General features: G+C 55.2%; 1 protein-coding gene across 5 annotated transcripts in view; it reads right to left on the bottom strand.

The window, feature by feature from the left end:
* The window catches only part of SLC22A23 (solute carrier family 22 member 23), a 190,713-nt gene that overhangs the window by 11,053 nt on the left and 161,625 nt on the right, over positions 1-18,035 (bottom strand). Inside the window, exons 5-10 of one of the 5 annotated variants that reach the window (XM_028136847.2) lie at positions 16,316-16,443; positions 7,741-7,843; positions 5,380-5,612; positions 3,842-3,874; positions 3,693-3,716; positions 2,519-2,642 (exon numbers count right to left, since the gene is read on the bottom strand). In XM_028136847.2, the coding sequence (XP_027992648.2) occupies positions 2,519-2,642; positions 3,693-3,716; positions 3,842-3,874; positions 5,380-5,612; positions 7,741-7,843; positions 16,316-16,443 (645 nt within the window). Of the gene's footprint in view, positions 1-2,518; positions 2,643-3,692; positions 3,717-3,841; positions 3,875-5,379; positions 5,613-7,740; positions 7,844-14,281; positions 14,325-16,315; positions 16,444-18,035 lie in introns of those variants that run through there. The other 4 variants (XM_054721531.1, XM_054721530.1, XM_054721532.1 and 1 more) reach the window with 4 other exon arrangements.

Raw genomic sequence — 18,035 nt, 5'->3', positions numbered from 1 at the left:
GCGCTCCCAGGTGGACACCACAGAGAAAAGATGACGGCCACAAAAAGCCACCAAGTGCTTCCGGATCAGCCAGGGTCCCGCCACTTTGTCCGAGCCACAGCGGAGAAGGTGCCGCAGACACAGTCCTTCCCCAGCCACCCCCAGTATCTCCCAAGCGCATCCGAGAAGAACCCGCTGCCTCCGCTCATGGAAGGAGCGGCTGTGCACGCGCCTGCGCGGAGGGTTTGGGTGGGATCAGGGGACACAACGAACTGACTAATTAGCCCTGGTGAGTCGCTGTCATTCTTGGACAATGGAGCTCGACAAGCTGTTGTGCAGAAAGGTTCTTATCCTCCCGTTTGCCCACAGTCAGCGCTGGCAGCTGACCTGCACTACCGTTCTTGTTCAGAAGACGTGTTTTTAACACAGCTTTATAGAAAAAGGCTAGTTTTGTACTAAGAACAGTGAAGCTCACAGACCGCAGGCCACCCATCCTAGCTTACCCTGGATTTATCTGCATGCAGTGGGGGGAGGATAAGAAAGCCACTCCGGTCCTGGGACTGTGTAGGAACTGTCCCTGAGTGTGTGTGTGTGTGTGTGTGTGTGTGTGTGTGTGTGTGTGTGTGTGTGGAAGAGACAGCTTTCGGAAGGAAACGGTGCCAAGAGGGGTCATCAGTAACACCAGACAGTTCCATCCTGGCCAGGAGACAAGACCCCCTTTGCACTGAATTTTCTTTCATTCTCTGCAAGTACAAAAACATCACCAAGGGCCAAGATTTTTCTAATTCGTCATCTTGGCAAGCTCAATCTGACAACATATTTGTTGAATTTCTACCCCCAGATCATCTTTCCGGGTTTGCAGGTTTGCATCACAGAGGAAAACGAAACGGTGTTTCCTTCAGTTCAGCTGCTTATGCAAAATCTCACAGGGAACAGTAGAGTCTCCCCACTACCAGAGGGGAGGGGAGGCCACCCCAGGGGAGCATCTGCAGTCACAGAGGCCGCAGAGCCGCAGAGGCCAGCAGAAAGCCGGTCTAACCTTGACTTCTGCTCCACAGAGAGAATCCTAGTTGCTGGAATCGTTTGTAAAGGGAGGAGGTTTAGGTAAAGAAAAGGGAGAGAGCTGCCGTCTGCCTCAGGCACTTTGCAACGTCCAGCATTACAAATAAGAACAAACTTCAGGCTCAGCGCTTCACTTTGCTCAGGCAGAGGCTGGACAGGATGGATTATGTGGCATTTCACTGCTCTTTTCTTAAGTATACAATTCCTTGGCATTTTATCCCACAGCACCAAGCAGCCTCAGGCTTGGGCTTGGCACATATTGTAAAAATCTGGGAGAATGAATCAAAATGAGGTCATGTGAAAATTCTATTGTCGGTATGCCTGCTGGGAATGTGGGAAGAAGAGTCGGTGAACCTACCTGCCTCCTCCCAGAGTCCTTCCCAGTAGCCGGGGGCTAAAATAATTAGTCCAGCAAATCCCACCTCCGGCCCGTCACGTTGGCCTCCACTCGTTTCCCCGTGTGGGAAAGTCAGGGTGGAAAGGTGTCGTCATGCTGACTTCTGGGCTTTATTTCGCAGCTGAATAATTGCCCATATTCACAGTTTATATTTTAAAACCTGTGTTGGAAATGCTAATGACATTCCCATACAAAGTTCAAAGTAAACCAGGGTGAGCTCTTCCATAGTCCCACACAGTAATTACCGGGAAACCTATGGCTCTGCGGTTAAGTGGTGCCCTTTTAAATAAAGGCAAACCCTTTTATTATGCTATGATCTTAGTAACATCAAATGGTGTGTGCCCCCTCTCCCGCCCCCCACTACCTGGGATAGCACCAGGAAGGACCAAACCTCCCTTCATGAACCAAAAGAAAGGAGCTAAGCACAAGTTGGCACCACTCTCGGGAAATTATAAACTTACCATAACTCTGCCAGGCTGTGTCCTGGTGCTGCTCACCTGGCTACTGCCTGACACATGGTGGGTTTGTGAGAAATACTGGCTCAATAAATCAATGCTATAACTTGCTGGGCTTTCTCTCTATGTGGCCTGTCAACTTCTCAGGCCAGTAAAAAAACAAGGCCCTTTCTACTTCCCTTTTTTATTTAGAAAAAGATTTTTTTCATTGGGGTCTCTCAGAGGAGTTGGCAGCATTTGATTTCACTTGAAGTATGGGTGTAAGTTACCAGATTTCACTCCTTTCCAGTCATTGCCATGTTCCCTTCCTCCTCCTCCTCCTCCCCCTCCCCTTCTCCTCCCTCTCCCCCTCCCCGTCCTCTTCCTCCTCCTCTTCCTCATCTAACTGCACCCTGGCAGAACCCAGAATCAAGTTCTCTCCTGATTCTCAGCTGCCTCGGGTCAGGGTGGAGCGCCCTTCACTGAGCTCACTGCTCAGCACACGCATCACCCTTGCCCGAGGCCAGGGCAGGCCAAAGCTCAGGCTGTGAACTCACTCGGAGCCTCGCCAGGTGGGCAGCCCTCCAGGGTCCCAGCCCTCCAGGGTCCCAGGAACACATCCTGCGGGGCCTCTCCCACCACTCACCTTATCACCGTGGGGGTGATCTCCGCACAGAAGAACACACTGAGGCTTCCCACCGCGTGGGAGGCAAACATGCCCACGATGGAGAACGCGATGGAGAATTTGTCCTTGACACTGTCGCTCATACCTGAAGGGCAATCAGAAAGGGTCGGTGAGGAGGGGCAGAGGGAAGGGGAACGGAAGCTAGTCAGGCTGAGGCGGAGAGAGCAGGGGAGAGGGGAGCAGGGAGGCCTGGGACGCATGAAGGGTCTTCCCTCTTCCCCTCTCTGCTGTTGGGGTGCAGGCCAGGGTGCTCAGTCCCTCTGCAGAGGGAGGAGCAGCCCAGCGGCAGGAGGTCAGACCCTCTGGGCAGTAGACTGCCGGGTTCCCGCAGGTCCCCTGTGGGTCCTGAGGGCTGGGGCACACTGACTGCCAGGTTCCTCAGGCTGAGCCGGCCTGGCCGGAAGGGAGGCTGGCAGTCTCAGGACTATAGCAACGTCCACTCTGTGCCAGCCTTCCGTATGGTTCCAGAGAAAGGTGCCCGCACTCAGAGAGCCCTGGCTGTTCGGGCCTGAGTTTTGCCCAGTCCAATACATGGGACAGGGTATCTTAGGCTTGGGTTAAGGGAACAAAAACTCAAATAATCCAAACAGAAAAATTTATGGGCTAGAAGGAAAGGGCTCAACCAACCCAAGCATCTTGCAAATGGCGCCAGAGTCTGACCTCACGCCAAGGTGGCGTCTAGCGTGAAGCAATAGCAGGCGCTGGAGCAGAGCTCAGTTCCCTGCGAGGCTGCACGGGGACCTCAGGCTCTCCCTGTGGAGGGCCCAGGGCCATGGGCTCGCGTCAGGCCAGGCGCATGTGACCGGCAGCACTGCGGTGCACAGCGGTGGCCCCGGCCCCGCAGCGGAGAGCAACAAGCCTGCGAGACTCATTCACGAGTGGGACGGCAGCTTCCCCCCCCAGCACGGCCAGCCGGGCCTCCGACACCCGTGGGCTTTCTGATCGCGCCCAGCACTGCCCCTAAGACACTGCATCTCTGCGTGGGTGGCAGCTGAGGCCTGTGCTGACTGCCGGTGCCGGTGCCAGGGGAAGAGGCGAGGGCATGCGTGCAAGCCGGGCACAAACGGGAGGATGAGCAGCTCTTTCTAGAAGCAAAGGGGGTAGAGAACACAGATGTATGCTTATAGTGTCCAACCTACGGCCAACTTCAGCTGCAACTCTTGGAGGGTGAAGGAGGAGGAGAAACAGGAGAGGGAAAACACAGGTGTGTGAGTGGTTATGAAATTGCCCGTTTGGATGCAATACAAAGATGATGACCCGCACGCACAAGCATGCGGGGCTCACCTGAGTCTGGGTGCTGGCTGTACTTCCCAATCACTGGGCCACGGAGATGAGGGCACCACAGGGACGAGGACGAAGAAAGCGGGAAAAGGGGGAGAAAGAAAGCACATTAGGCAAGCCCACTGTGTGTTTCCATGTGGCTGGGATCTCAGTGAATTCCCTGCCAGGTCTGGGCCAGAGTGCTAGAGAGATGGAGAAGGCCTCTGGGGACACTCCCAGGCACTGGAATTAGCACTCGACTAAACAAAACTCTTCCTGTTGGGAAGGGCAGGCTAACGCCCCGCTGGCCTCATCCTGGGGAGAAGCCTGCACCCTTCGGAACCGACTCTGGCTCAGTCCCTGACCTGAAGCCAAGCACTCCTTCCGCTGCACACGAGACCTGTCCCTGCCGCCGGTGCTCAGGGAGCCTCCGCGGCGGCCAGACCCCCCGCCAGGGGCATTATGCTCTGAGTCTGATCCTCGGCCGACTTGTCCTTTGCACAAAGTCCCTGTGGCATTCCTCCCTGCTCAGGGAAGAGAGCACGGTGGCGGCCCCGGGCTGCCCCTGCACGTCCCCTGGAACGCCCACTCCCCAAGGCTCCCTGGGAGGGCAGCTCGGGCAGCCCCACCGGGGACAGGATGGTCGAGAGACAGACAACACTTCTCCGGTGCCTCGTCAGTCACAGCTGAAACAAAGACCAGTCCCCGGCAGGATGCAGGATGCATAGGACCTGCCGTTAGAAAAATGCCTCGTGGGGTGGAAACCAGCTATTGTCTAATCCAGCTGGCACACAGGCTGAGGACGTTTCTTTCGCTTCCTTCCGTTCTGGACCCTGACTCATGTCTCGGCCACGTCCCGCACACCTGACATACCAGAGGCTCTGACCCTCGGTGCACGAGGGTCCCGAGCCCAGTCCCCACAGCCTGGTAGCTCTCCCCGTGGCCTCTGTGTCCCCCCAGTGTCCGAGCTGTCCCAGGAGGCCGGGCACGGGTGAGAAGAGGGCTCAGCTGCCGGGCTCACTCACGTCTCACCGTGAGCAGGCCAGAGCGATGCCGGTGGCTCCTTCCACGCCCGGAGGTGGGCCTTGGCTCACGCGGCGCTGTTCTGAGCTTGCCTTCTTATAGCTGCAGGGGCTATGTGGGTTCCCTAGCGTTCCTTCAAATCATTTAAACATCTACTGAGAAATTCTTTGGCCCAAAGACAAGCTGAGGAACTTGGGACTATCTACTGAAAAGCAGTGTCCCAACACGAGAGTGTCAACATTTATTTCCCCCTTCATTTCACAGGGAGGAAACAAGGCCTCTCACAGAGATGGTCTGGCCGCTAGTGAAGCCGCGGCCATGCAGGTGCAGTCAGGGCGGCTCTGAGCGGGAGCCCCGGGCTGGGGGCGAGGGGAGAGAAGGCAGTCACCATGCACAGCTGTTGGAGTGGCTGACTTTCCAATACCAGGTCACTGAAAACTAGTCTCACGTCCCACCAGCCCTTTCGTACACCGGCCCCTCCACCCGGCCCCTCCACCCGGCCCCGCCCCACGGCCCTCCCACTCCCCGGCTCCACTCACGGTTGAGGAGCCCGAGCTGCAGGAGGGAGGCCAGGGCAGTGAGGATCATGAAGAGCAGCAGCCCTCCCCGGCGCCCCAGGAACCTGACCACCACGCACATGGCCAGGCAGGAGGCCAGGGCGATGCTGGCCATGGTGTAGTAGTCGGCGTAGAAGTTCTCCAGCAGCGGCACCTTCACCTCGTGGCCCATCATGCTCCTTGCGAAGCAGTGGTGGATCCCGAACCCCGTGAGCCTGTGGGAGACACACCGAGAGGGCATGTGCGGGCGTGCAGGGACACCAGGGACCGGGCCACGCGCCGGGAGTCACTGTGTCCAACAACGGGGAATCGTGTAAGCGGCTCCCTGTGCAACCAAAAGTGCGCCGTTACCATCAGTGAATGGACAGGAGAGTGACACGCGGACTGAAGACGTCAGAGAAGTGACCCTCGCTGGGGCGCGCGCTCACTCCCTGCCATCACTCCAGGAGGAAGGTGTGAGCACAAAGGCAGTGAGGCCTTCTGTTCAAACAGCAACTTTCACGGGAGCCCCACATGCAAGACAGAGGGCTCCCCTCGTGTCGACTCCTTCAACCCCACGTCGGTGCCGTAGGAGCTACTGCCAGACTCACTTCACAAACGGGCACACAGGCTGAGGGAGGTCTAGCCGCTTGCACAGATTACTCAGCTGGCCAAGGACAACCTTGGAGACACATTGCCCATCCGTGTCTGCCTCTTCCTTCAGCACTCGGGGTGCTGGGGGCCTGGGAATCTGTCCAGAGAACCACCTGTTCAACCCTGTTCTGCCGCTACTTGTCAAAGGCACCCTGAAGAACCAGGAGCAGCCAGGCCAAATGGTCTTGGAGACTTTGTTTCAATTCTTCACTTACCTCTGCCTCCCTCCACTGCCCGGATCAAGCCTCTTGTCTGCCCCACAGGATCACAGAAATCTGCTGGCAACATGTGTCCCAGCTGCTGCAGACAGATGTCTGCTCTGGGAAACACCTGTGCACGCCCAGGGAGGCCGCAGCAGTGGTGACCACACCACGTGGACCGAACCCAGGGCTCTGAAGGGCCCTTTGGGACGGGGTCTGGTGTGAAACGCTTGCATGCTGGGGGAGCCCCTTAGTTATGTCAGCGCTCAGCATTCATCCCAGAGTGAGAACTTCCCTTCTCCTCCAACTCCCTTGGTGCTCTCATCACGCCTCGAAGTTGCATCAGGCCCACTGCAGCAGACCCACCCCTGCAGCAGACCCCACCCCTGCAGCAGACCCACCCCTGCAGCAGACCCCACCCCTGCAGCAGACCCTACCCCTGTAGCAGACCCCACCCCTGCAGCAGACCCCACCCCTGCAGCAGACCCCACCCCTGCAGCAGACCCCACCCCTGCAGCAGATGCCGCCCTTCGCCAAACACACGCCTTTCTGCTTGGGAAGCACTCAGCCGAGGACCCAGCCCCGGGCCGTCCTCTTCTCATCTAGTAACTGAGACCCAGTCCTCCGTCTCCTGGCCCGATGACTGCCCTTCCCTCCTGGCTTCCGGAGGTGCAGGGAAGAATTCACCTTTCTGTTCTGGTGGAGAGGAAGTCCTCTGACCGAAAAGGCAATTTAAGACAACAAAGCCAGAGAAAGAGACACCCTCCAACAAGAATCATTAAAATGTCATCTTGTCTTTGTCACATTTTGTGTTTTTCCCAAAATACAACTTGGAGAAGTCACTCCATTCTCAGTGGTCCTATTGGTCTAGCCAGTGTCTGCCCGAGATGGACAGTGGTGCGGTGGGCGTGCCCGGGGCCAACTCTGGGCCAGGAGGCTGAGGCCTGAGGTCTTGGCCCTGCCCACCCGGTGGCCATGGCTGGTCAGTCCCGTGCCTGGGCCATGGTCTCCTCACCTGGGGGACTGGGTGTAAGTGAGGTCTGAGCTCTCCCATCACTCTGGCAGGAGAACTTTCTGTATCTTCCCCCAAATTTAATCAGGAACCCCAGTACTGAGAACTGATTAAATGGAGCTGCTTTGATAGAAACAGCTGTGGGGAATGGCAGGCCTAGCCTGGCCCATGCTCTGAGGGTCGAAGGATGCACATCTGTGTGGACTAGCCCAGGGCCCTGCCTGAGCTGCTGGGGGTGGCTGGCTGGGGCTCTAGCTGCCCCGAGGCTGGGGGTGGGGCCCATATCCTCCAGCAGTTGTCGCCTTCTGACCACTGGTTAGGAAGCTCTGACAGGCTGATCAGCCTTAGCTGGGCCCCTCAGCAAAGAGCGGAGCGCTGGGCAGGCCAGAGGGCCAGCTCGGCCATAATTCACAGACCAGCTGGGAAGGAGGAGGCCCCAGAGGCCCTTTTCCGGCCCCTCCCTGCCCTTGGCCTCAGATGTGTCCCTCGGCAACTCACGAGTTCACACACAGGACCACGATGTTCTTCCACAGGTTCCGGGTCCCCACCATCTTCACGATGCAGACCTTCTTGGGCCTCCGGGACAGCTCCTTCTCCAGCTCTGCGGAGAAAGAGAGCGTGACCTCTCCGCAAGGCCCGGACCAGCGGCCTCGAAGACAGCCCGGTTCCCAAGTCAGGCGGCGTGAACAGGGAGAATGCTTTGGGTTTTCCCCTCTAAGCCAGGGCACAGAGCCTGGCTGTCAGGACAGCGGAAGTGTTCACAGACTCTAACCTGGCTGTTCAGACGCCCCGCGGGGTGGGGCGTGGAGGGAGCCGTGCTCACGGTCAGCCTCTCCTGGGAACCAGGCAGGGCGCACACACACGTGATTAGCGCAGGCTCATTCCACGCCGCAGGGACAGGGCCGAAGGGTGATGTCTAGGTTGCTGAGCACTCACTGGGCTCTGGGCACAGGAGAACAGTGGCTTCCTTGTAAGTCTGACCTGTCTGCACCGCCCACTGCTCAGATAAGCACATGCTGACATGCCCCTTAACCGTGGGCGGAACACACGATAGCGCTGCTGCTGCTTCTGACACCGCCCCGCAAGGGCATGCATCTTCGAAAGAGAAATAGATGCAGGAACTGTGTGCCATCTGTGCGTACACAAACATGCACAATCCACATGTGGGTATACTTTTATTTTATTTTTTTAAAAATATATTTTATTGATTTTTTAGAGAGGAAGAGAGAGGGATAGAGAGCTAGAAACATCGATGAGAGAGAAACATCAATCAGCTGCCTCTTGCACACCCCCTACTGGGGATGTGCCCGCAACCAAGGTACATGCCCTTGACAGGAATCGAACCTGGGACCCCTTCAGTCCGCAGGCCGACGCTCTATCCACTGAGCCAAACCGGTTTCGGCATATGTGGGTATACTTTTAACGGTTAAAGCCGCTGGCAGCTGGAAAGACATGATGTTTTGGCTGAGAGGGATATGACCAACCACACAGCTAGGAGACAGTTTCTTGTGAGGCTCAAACGAGCTCCGAAAGCCATTCTGAACAGACTGAGGCGTCTCCGGGCCGCATTAACACGGTTCATGAGTTTGCTCAAGTGCTGGTGTTGACTTAGCCGTTAATATGGAAGATCAGAATAGGCAACGTCTGGGCCTCCACGCCTCCCTACCCCTCTGTGCGCACAAAAGCCACCTGTCCCGTCTCCCAGGCCCTTCTTGCTCCTACCCGGGCCTGTCCTTGGGGAATACTTCCCTCCGCGGGAGCTAAGAGAAAAGGACGACTTAACCGATTGGGTGGGTGGGCAGTGCTCTTGAAGACTGTTAAGGCCACGGAAACAAGGAAAGACTGAGAAGCTGCTGTAGTCCAGAGGGGACCGGGGAAAAGGGATGACTCAGTGCCATCCTGGGCCAGGAAGAGGTTACTAATGGGAAGACGGTAACATCCAGATAAAGGCTGGCGTTTGGTTAGCGGTGTGTCCCCGTGGCAGCCTCTCAGCTGTGACAACTGTGCCGTGGTGATATCAGATGTTAACAAGCGGGGAGCCTGAGTCAGGGGTATTCAGGAATTCTGTACCACTTTGTAACTTTTCTGAAAACTTAAAGTGATCCCCAAAAGTCTACTACATTTTTTAAAAAGCAGTGGGGGTGGGAAGTTCCCCGTGTACTAGGAAGCCTTTAGTGCTCAGAGGAAACGGGCCTGCCCCCCAGGGGCCCGGGGCAGCAGCTCCCTCGGGGAGTCTCTGAAGAGTGCCCTCCACACCCACCCCCCTGCCACCTGCCCCCTTACTTCTCTCCTGATCTACCTCCTTCCTGCCATCCAATGGCAGGAGGGCCGCCAACCTCATTAGTTACAGTTTGAAAGAAAATATTTTGCTTAACCATAAGGACGTAGGAGCTTTTTATTTAAATAAAATTTTTTGGATCAGTGTCACCAGCTGGGGCATAGAAAGGAGAAGGAAAAGCCTTTCCTATGTCTGAGGGATACCATGCCACCTGAGTTTCCAGAACTTTCTTCCTTCCCATATTTAGGTGTGAAGACTGAGGTCCGTGCACAAGCCGGACGCTGGCATTTCGGCTGCGTCCGCAGACCCACTCCTGAGGTCTCCCTGACTTTCATGGTCCCCTTTGTACAAATAGACTAATCTGATTTACAAACATACTTTGCCCTGGTTAAAAACCTAAAAAGCTTTTGAAGAGTATAGAAATGTCATGGTTAATAGATCATGTTGGATCCAGTGACCTGAGTAATTTCACTTTTGTAAAACTTACCAGGAATCAACTGTAATTAGCGCCACTTGCTCACCATGAAAATCTTACAAGAAGAAAACTGAAATGCCCATTAAGATGTTTATGTAAGTTTAAAGGTTGTGTTTTTTTAAATGTGGCCCCAACTTAACTACTACCACATTATTAGATATAAAACAGATGTTGCTAAAGAAGCTGTAGCAATTGTAACTATGACCGAGTTTTGTTTTTTATAACATTAAACTCCGGAGCCCCATGTCTGAAGAACTGACTGCTGTCTACAGAGGGACTGCCTTCTAAATGGAATGAAATGAACCTGTCGGGGCCGCTGACATTTTGTCTGTTAGACCTATCACCCACCAGCCTGCCAACAACAACATAAACTTCCTCAGCACTAGGTCTGCTCTTCTGGGACAAAAGTCCACCAGCCGGGTTACAGGAAACATTAGAGGCCGCCTGGGACCTCCGGAGGTAACTGAATAGGTAATGGACCTCCCACCTCTGCTCATCAGACAGAAATCGCAGGGACTCTGTGAAGTCCTTGCACACGGAAATGACGGGTAAAAGGGGACATGAGGGTCGACAGACTCTGCGCATCAAGGAAACAGCTGTTGAAGCAATTCCCCTCCTGCTCCCCTGCCAGGACTCTCCACCCTCTGGTTTTGAGCCATTAGGAACATTTCAAAACAAAAAACAAATAGAGTCAAGTTAGGAATCTCCCACCCAGGCCAGGCACCTCCTGTCACTCTGCACCCTTTTCTGCCCCCATGCTAGTCCCTGTGAGATGCAGCCAGAGGGCCCTGGTCTGGCTGGGCGGGTCTCCCTTCCAGAACAGGGGGCAGCGAGGGGCCCACAGACCCAGCAGAGTCCCAGCTTTCAGCCTTTGTTGTTGAGGCTCCTTGGGAAAGTTACTTAGTTGCTCTGTGCCTCAGTTTCTCATCTGTTAAGTGGAATGCTGTCCCCACCTCAGAGCACTATTACAAGAACCGAATGAAAAGCTGACCTAGTCTGTCCCCACTTCTCAACACTGACTGCAGAAGGGAAGATGTCCCTGCAGACACACTGGAAGGGTCATGACCTCTCCGTGGTTTGGATATCCAGGGGAGAGGCCAAAGAACGCTTCCTGAGAACAGCAGAGGCCAGCCTCAGAGATGCAGGGGAAACACGTGTCAAGGGTCATTTGCACTCACTTGGATGGGGGTGTGAAATAAGCTGGCTTTGTCTTAAGTTTGTGTACACTGCTAACGCATTCCTGGTAAAACTGGAAAAAATCAGTTACAGAAATAAAAGACAAGAAAGGACCAAAAGAGAAGGGAGGTAAGGAAGAGGAAACAAAAAGATGGAAGAAGAGGAGGAGAATGAGAAAAAGAAGAGGAGGATGAGGAGGAGGATCAGAAGGAGGAGCAGGTGGAGGAGGATGAGCGGGAGTAACATGAGAAGGAGGAGCAGGTGGAGGAGGAGGAGGAGCAGGAGAAGCAGGTGGAGGAGGAAGAGCAGGAAGAAGTGCAAAGTAGGAGGAGGATCAGAAGGAAGTGCAGGAGTAGCAGGAGGAGGGTCAGGAGGAGGAGGAGCAGGAGGTGAAAGAGGAGGAAGAAGAACAGGAGGAGATGAAGGAGTAGCAGGCTAAGGAAGAGGAGCAGGAGGAAGAGGAGGAGGAAGGGGAGCAGGAGGAGGAAGAACAGAAGGAGGGGAAGCAGGTGGATCAGGAGGAGTAGCAGGAGGAGGAGGAGGGGGGTCAGGTGGAGGAAGAGGAGCAGCAACAGAAAAAGGAGGAGGAGGAGCAGGTGGAGGAGGAGCAGGAGAAGGGGGAGCAGGTGGTGGAGGAGGAAGAGCAGGAGGAGGGGGAGCAGGTGGAGGAAGAGGGGGAGCAGGTGGAGGAGGAAGGGGGAGCAGGTGGAGGAAGAGGGGGAGCAGGTGGAGGAGGAGGGGGGAGCAGGTGGAGGAGGAGGGGGGAGCAGATGGAGGAGGAGGGGGGAGGCGGAGGAGGAGGGGGAGCAGGTGGAGGAAGAGGGGGAGCAGGTGGAGGAGGAAGGGGGAGCAGATGGAGGAGGAGGGGAGAGCAGGTGGAGGAGGAGGGGGAGCAGGTGGAGGAGGAGGGGGAGCAGGCGGAGGAGGAGGGGGAGTAGGTGGAGGAGGAGGGGGAGCAGGTGGAGGAGGAGGGGGAGATGGAGGAGGAGGGGAGAGCAGGTGGAGGAGGAGGGGGGAGCAGATGGAGGAGGAGGGGGGAGAGGTGGAGGAGGAGGAGGTGGAGGAGGAGGGGGAGCAGGTGGAGGAGGAGGCGGAGGAGGAGGGGGGAGCAGGTGGAGGAGGAGGGGGGAGCAGGTGGAGGAGGAGGGGGGAGCAGGTGGAGGAGGAGGGGGGAGCAGATGGAGGAGGAGGGGGGAGCAGATGGAGGAGGAGGAGCAGCAGCAGCAGAAGGAGGAGGAGGAGAAGCAGGAAGAGAAGGAGCATGAGGGGCAGGATGAGGAGGACTTTGGACAAGTTATCTATTGCTGGGGACCCTGAGTGGCCTTATACATGGCCCCTCTTTTCTCACTTCAGGTTCCAAACAGATGGAGAAGACAAAGAGCAAGGCAGGTGAGGACAATATCTGTGCTCCACCACTGGGAAGGGCCCGAGGTTGGGACGCCTGCATCTTACAGACTCATCTGCCCATCCTGGCAAGGCTGGGCCAGGCTGGCTTCTCCGGGTACTGCCCGAGAGGGCCTGATGTCTGAGGACACAGGGCCTGCACCCTGCACAGGCCCAATCTCCAGGAGAAAAGGAGGGGAGGGAGTCCGCTCTCCCTCCTCGGGTCTGGCTCCTTCCACAAGGAGGGAATGTGGGGTGTGGGGAAGCAGTGCTCCCCAACGCTTAGCCTCTCTGGGCCCCGTTTCCTCACACGTACAGCAGGATGGTCTGGTCATGGTCCTCCTAAGGCTCTGATGAGGATCACGTGCACAGAGTGTTCCAGCCGGGCCTTGCGGGGGCACTGCCCAGTGACTGCCGGCGTTGCTGTGACGAGGAGCAGGGGTGGAGCTCTTATTCCAAGATTTCTCTGTGCAGTGGCTGCAGTCCGTGCGGCCACATAGGAAACCAGCAGGCTCTACTCCTGCAGTACATGTTCAAAATCTTGGGAATTATGATACAAGGAGAGCCGTCAGTACTTGGACATGCCGTGTAACACTAATGACTGCAGGAGTGATACTGTGACAATGACACTCCAGAGCAGATCCAAATATTGATGGCAATTCAGCTGCAAACTCCACTGAGAACACCTGCCATGTTCAACAATAAACTGAAGATTTGTTGAAAAGAGAAAGGGCATGGAACGTTTTGGAACATGAGGTTTTCTTCCAGCCTGAATCCAAGATTAGGATATGCTGACAGGGGCAGGAGCTCCCCTAACTCATACACCTGCAGCCCACCCTGAGACACTCAGTTACCTCCAGGCCACACAACCAGTGTCTATAGCTGACCATGTCTCACTTATTTCTAGCTTTCGTGGAATGCCTGCTAGGAGTCAAGGTCTTCTGCTAGTGCTGGGAAACAGTGGAGCCAGGCTCTGCAGACACAGGGCGATGGGCCCTGAGGAGCTACACAAACCATTCGTCACAGCTGGATGCCGGCAACGGGCCCCAGTGTCTGCAGCTGAGATGGTGCACCACTGGAGAGCTGGCCGGGGTCTGAGGAGTCAGGCTAAGCTGAGGACTGGTTTCCCAGGAGTGGCCAAAGAGGGCGAGGCTGTGGACAGGGAGGCCCTGCAGCCAGGAGGCACCGGGTGCATTCTGAGAGCCCAACGAAGGCCAGAGCATCTGCGAGAGGCAGGCCGACGTGAGACAGGGTCTCGGAGCAGTTGGAGGATTGGGGGTCTAGCCTACCGGCCCTGGGAAGCAGTTCTGAGTAGGAGGTGATGTGAGGGGAAGGGTAGCAGTGAGGATGGAGTCAAGGAACGTAAGAGGCAAAGTAGGACACTAAGGGGTTGGGAGGTGGATCAGGTGACTTGATGGGAAGAAGATTTCCAGCAGAAAAGCGAGTACAGCCTAAGAAAGTTGGAAGTGACCAATTCAGATGAAACAGACACCTGTCTTCTCGCAAGCACTGGGCGTGAACAGGATCAGGAGGCAGATGTGAACACAGTGCCCCCAGGAGTGGATGCTGTGACTATCCTCCTGAGGGGAGGTCACATGTGCCAGCTACCCCCCCCCCCAGCCTCCTGCAGGGGCACCAGCATAAAAAAACACACCAGCAACACTCAGAGGCAAAGAAAGGGGAAAATCCATTTCCTTCCAGAAGTAGGAGGGAAATGAATGAGTGTAATTTGGATTGAGAAAACAAGATTTTCCCAGACAGTATTTCAACCTGAAAGAAGTAGAACATGTGATTTAATTAGAAAAATTCCTGAAACAAATTACACTGAAAGACTTACGAGCATTATCTTCATAATGAATGGGGCCTGGATAAGTTTCGGGAAGATAGCTGGACGCTCCAAAATCAGCAAACATGCCCAAAAGGAGGAAAGTGAATTCAATACGAATTCCTCTCCGAACAGGCGCATTTGTCTCGGAGCTCACCCCCCTCTCTCAAAAAGAGCCAGGGAAGCCACTTCTGCTGGACTTCTTGGGTTCAAGTCCCAACTCAACTACTTAGTAGGTATGTGACCTCTGGCAAGATACTTAAACCCCTCTGTGCCTCAGTTTCCTCTCCTGCTAACGTAGATGATTATAGTAACCCCCTCAGAGGACTCCAGTTGGGAAGAAATATAAGTTAATACACATCAAGCATTTAGGGTTAAATATTAGATGTAAGTTAATATTTGCAAGTCACTTAGAAAAGTGACGGGTCATTGCCGCGGGACAGAAGGGACCGCAGCCGTCCTCTGCAGAGCACCAGCTCTCAGCACTCTTCTCGGAAAGCAGGCCTGGCTCACGTCCTCCTTTCTTCCGGTAAAGCATGGGCTCTGGGCCTCCTGGACTCTTGCCTGAGCTGAAGTGGAGGTGGCCTAGCCTTGCTATCCCCACCTCCCAGGTCATGGGCACAGGCCAAGGCAGGGGGTCACCTGGCCAAGCAGCAGCACCTGGGACACTGAACCCCAGATCCCCGGAGTCAGAAGGCTGTGAGCAGCCCGTCTTGGATGACAGAAGGGGCGCGTACAGAAGCCTTTCCCGGCCAGCGGGCTCTGAGTTTCTCGGCTTGTGCTCCTTTCCCATTGGGACCGGGCACATTCTCCCACTTCATGCAGGTGTCTGCTCACCTGTACTTGGAGCCAGGCTCCCCAACGCTTGGAGTGTGGTCCTCACCTTCGCCCTCTAGCCCTCCACTCTGAGATTTTCCCTACAGCACTCATCCCCAGGACGCATTACACATCTCAGTGTGCACTGTCGGCCTTCACACCTGCCTGCAAGCTCTGCCTCCTGTTTTTTGTGCTCTGGAGCAGTGCCTGGCTCATGGCGGCGCTTAGTAAACGTCTGTGGGATGGAAGTGTAGATCATGGTGGGAAATGTGCATATCACTCTGGGACAAGGGCCTGCAGATTATGTGCCTGGGAAATTTATAACAACAGTGCCATCGATTCCGGTCTTCAGATTGGGGGAGTGGGTCGGGGCTTGGGTTGGGTCTACCAGGGGCTTTCAAAAGGGCGGCTGTGCCCCTTGGGCGCCAGAATCTCTCCTAGTGTTTACTAAAATCGCAGGTTCCTAGGGCTTATTCCAAATTGACTGGATCAGAGCCTCTGGTGCCAGGGAAGGCCCAGGAGCCTGGATTTTAACAGCCTTCTGGTGATATTGTGGAGCCGCAGCTTGAGAGCTGGGTCTGTCCTGGGAGGATGGTGCCAGTGGGCCTGAACCCATCTGCAGAAATGCTTCACTCTCCTACTTCCTCAGCCCCCACAAATAGGTCATGACAAGTACAGATGGTGGCGGCTCCCCGAGGTCATACTTGGGAAAAGAGAGGTCGTGAAGCCAGCCGCTCCCAGCCAGTGCTCTGAGGGCCTTTGGACCTGGCAGGCAGGCAGGGCTGTGCCAGGCTCGGGCATTTTTACCTGCCCCCCACATGTTCCCTTGACAACCAGGTGCACAGTAGGCTCACACTGCACTTTGGGGTTTGGGCAGGCTATGTGGGGCCCCGCAGTGTGTCAGAACTGGCCAGGAAAGACCCAACTCCTAGAGGGTGGAGAGAATTTCAATCTACTTAGTAGGTATGTGACCCAACTAGCCTAGCTGCAGACCAACCGTCACAGGACATTAAGCAGCTAGCTAGGACAGCTGCTTGGAAACCCAGCCATCCCGAGCATCAGGGAACTGCTCTGCCACTCAGTCCAGGGCAGGAGCGCCTCTCCCAGGGCCTGTACTCACCGGGCATCACGCCTTTGATGTCAGTCTCGGTGTTCATGGAGTTCTTTTGGGTGAAGTGCAGGATCAACTTCTTCGCAGACTCAAACTGCTGGGTAGCCATCAGCCACCGGAGGGACTCGGGGAATACCCTTCAAAGACACAGAGGGAATTGGTGAGTACCTTCTGGCTCTGGAGGGCATTGAGTTGGGCTGATGGCCCAGGCAGGTGAACTTTGAGGAGGTGTCCCACTCAGTTTCCGCCCTCATGCTGTGGATTCCCATGAATGCTTAGGACTCCCATTAGCCCAATGAGGGGCAATAAGACTGTGGGTGCTGGAGTGTTGCTAACTTTCTTATAGAAAGTACTAGAGGCCCGGTGCATGAAATTCATCCCTCAACCCAGCCTGCACCCTCTCTAATCTGGGACCCCTCGGGGGATGTCTGACTGCGGGTTTAGGCCCAATCCCACAGGGACTGCTGGCTCCCAACCGCTCACCTGCCTGCCTGTCTGATTGCCCCTAACCGCTTCTGCCTGCCAGCCTAATCACCCCCTAACCATTCCCCTGCCAGCCTGATCGATGCCTAACTGCTCCCCTGCCAGCCCGATTGCCCCCAACTGTCCTCTCCTGCTGGCCCAGTAACCCCCAACTGCCCTCCCCTGCAGGCCTGGTTGCCCCCAACTGCCCTCCCCTGCAGGTCTGGTCCCCCCAACTGCCCTCCCCTGCTGGCCATCTTGTGGTGGCCATCTTTGACCACATGGGGGCAGCAATCTTTTGCAAAGGTGTGAGGGTCAATTTGCATATTACCTCTTTATTATGTACGATAATAATTGTGATTTTTAAAATTTGGCAGAAAGGAACAACATCCTACCAACTTTGTCAGTGTACATAAACTTAAAAAAATAACCATGTATTGCCCAGCCTGTGTGGCTCAGTGGTTGAGTGTTGACCCATGAAGCAGGAGGTCATGGTTTGATTCCTGATCAAGGAACATGCCTAGGCTGTGGGCTAGATCCCCAACAGGAGGTGTGCAGGAGGCAGCCAATCAATGATTCTCTCTCATCACTGGTGTTTCTATCTCTCTCCCCCTCTTTGAAATCAATAAAAACATTAAAAAAATAAACCTAGGTATTTTTAAACCATGTCTATGCAATCATTGAAGGGCTACATTTGTTGTATTTTGTCACAGAAAAACAAATGTTAATAGGATAATTTTAAGTTCAAAAAATGCCTCCAATACTAGCAACCTGACAGTTATTTTCAGTTCTTGAAGATTTGAAGACTGACTTTCCCAGGCCTTACCTATAGAATTAGCTTCATTTTGCAAACTGCAGTAACACCTCCCTGAGATGATGCATAACACAGCAGTTTCCGAGTTCTGGTAGCAACAGATTCCTTTGCTTGCTTTTAGGATAAAATCTTGTGTAAAGCACCAATAGAAGAAAAACTAGTGTTTTATTATCCATGCATTTTGTAAGTTTACATTTATGACAACACTAGAGGCCTGGTGAACGGGTTTGTGAACCAGTGGGGTCCCTCTCGCAATCCAGGACCCCTCGGGGGATGTAGTAGTGCGCTAGGGAGGAGCCCGAACCCAGGCTGGGCACCGTGCCACTCCCGCTCACCCCGGCCCCGCTGTGCCTGCCACCTTTGCCACTCGGTAGTGCTGCCGTGGAGGCGGGAGAGGCTCGCACTGCCACAGCTGCACTCGCCAGCTGTGAGCCTGGCGTCTGGTGCCCATTG

This window comes from Eptesicus fuscus, chromosome 9 (assembly GCF_027574615.1).
Source record: "Eptesicus fuscus isolate TK198812 chromosome 9, DD_ASM_mEF_20220401, whole genome shotgun sequence".
In the NCBI taxonomy this organism is placed as follows: Eukaryota; Metazoa; Chordata; class Mammalia; order Chiroptera; family Vespertilionidae; genus Eptesicus; species Eptesicus fuscus.
Note: the sequence above shows the minus strand (reverse complement) of the source record. Positions and strands in the feature narration are given on the sequence as shown.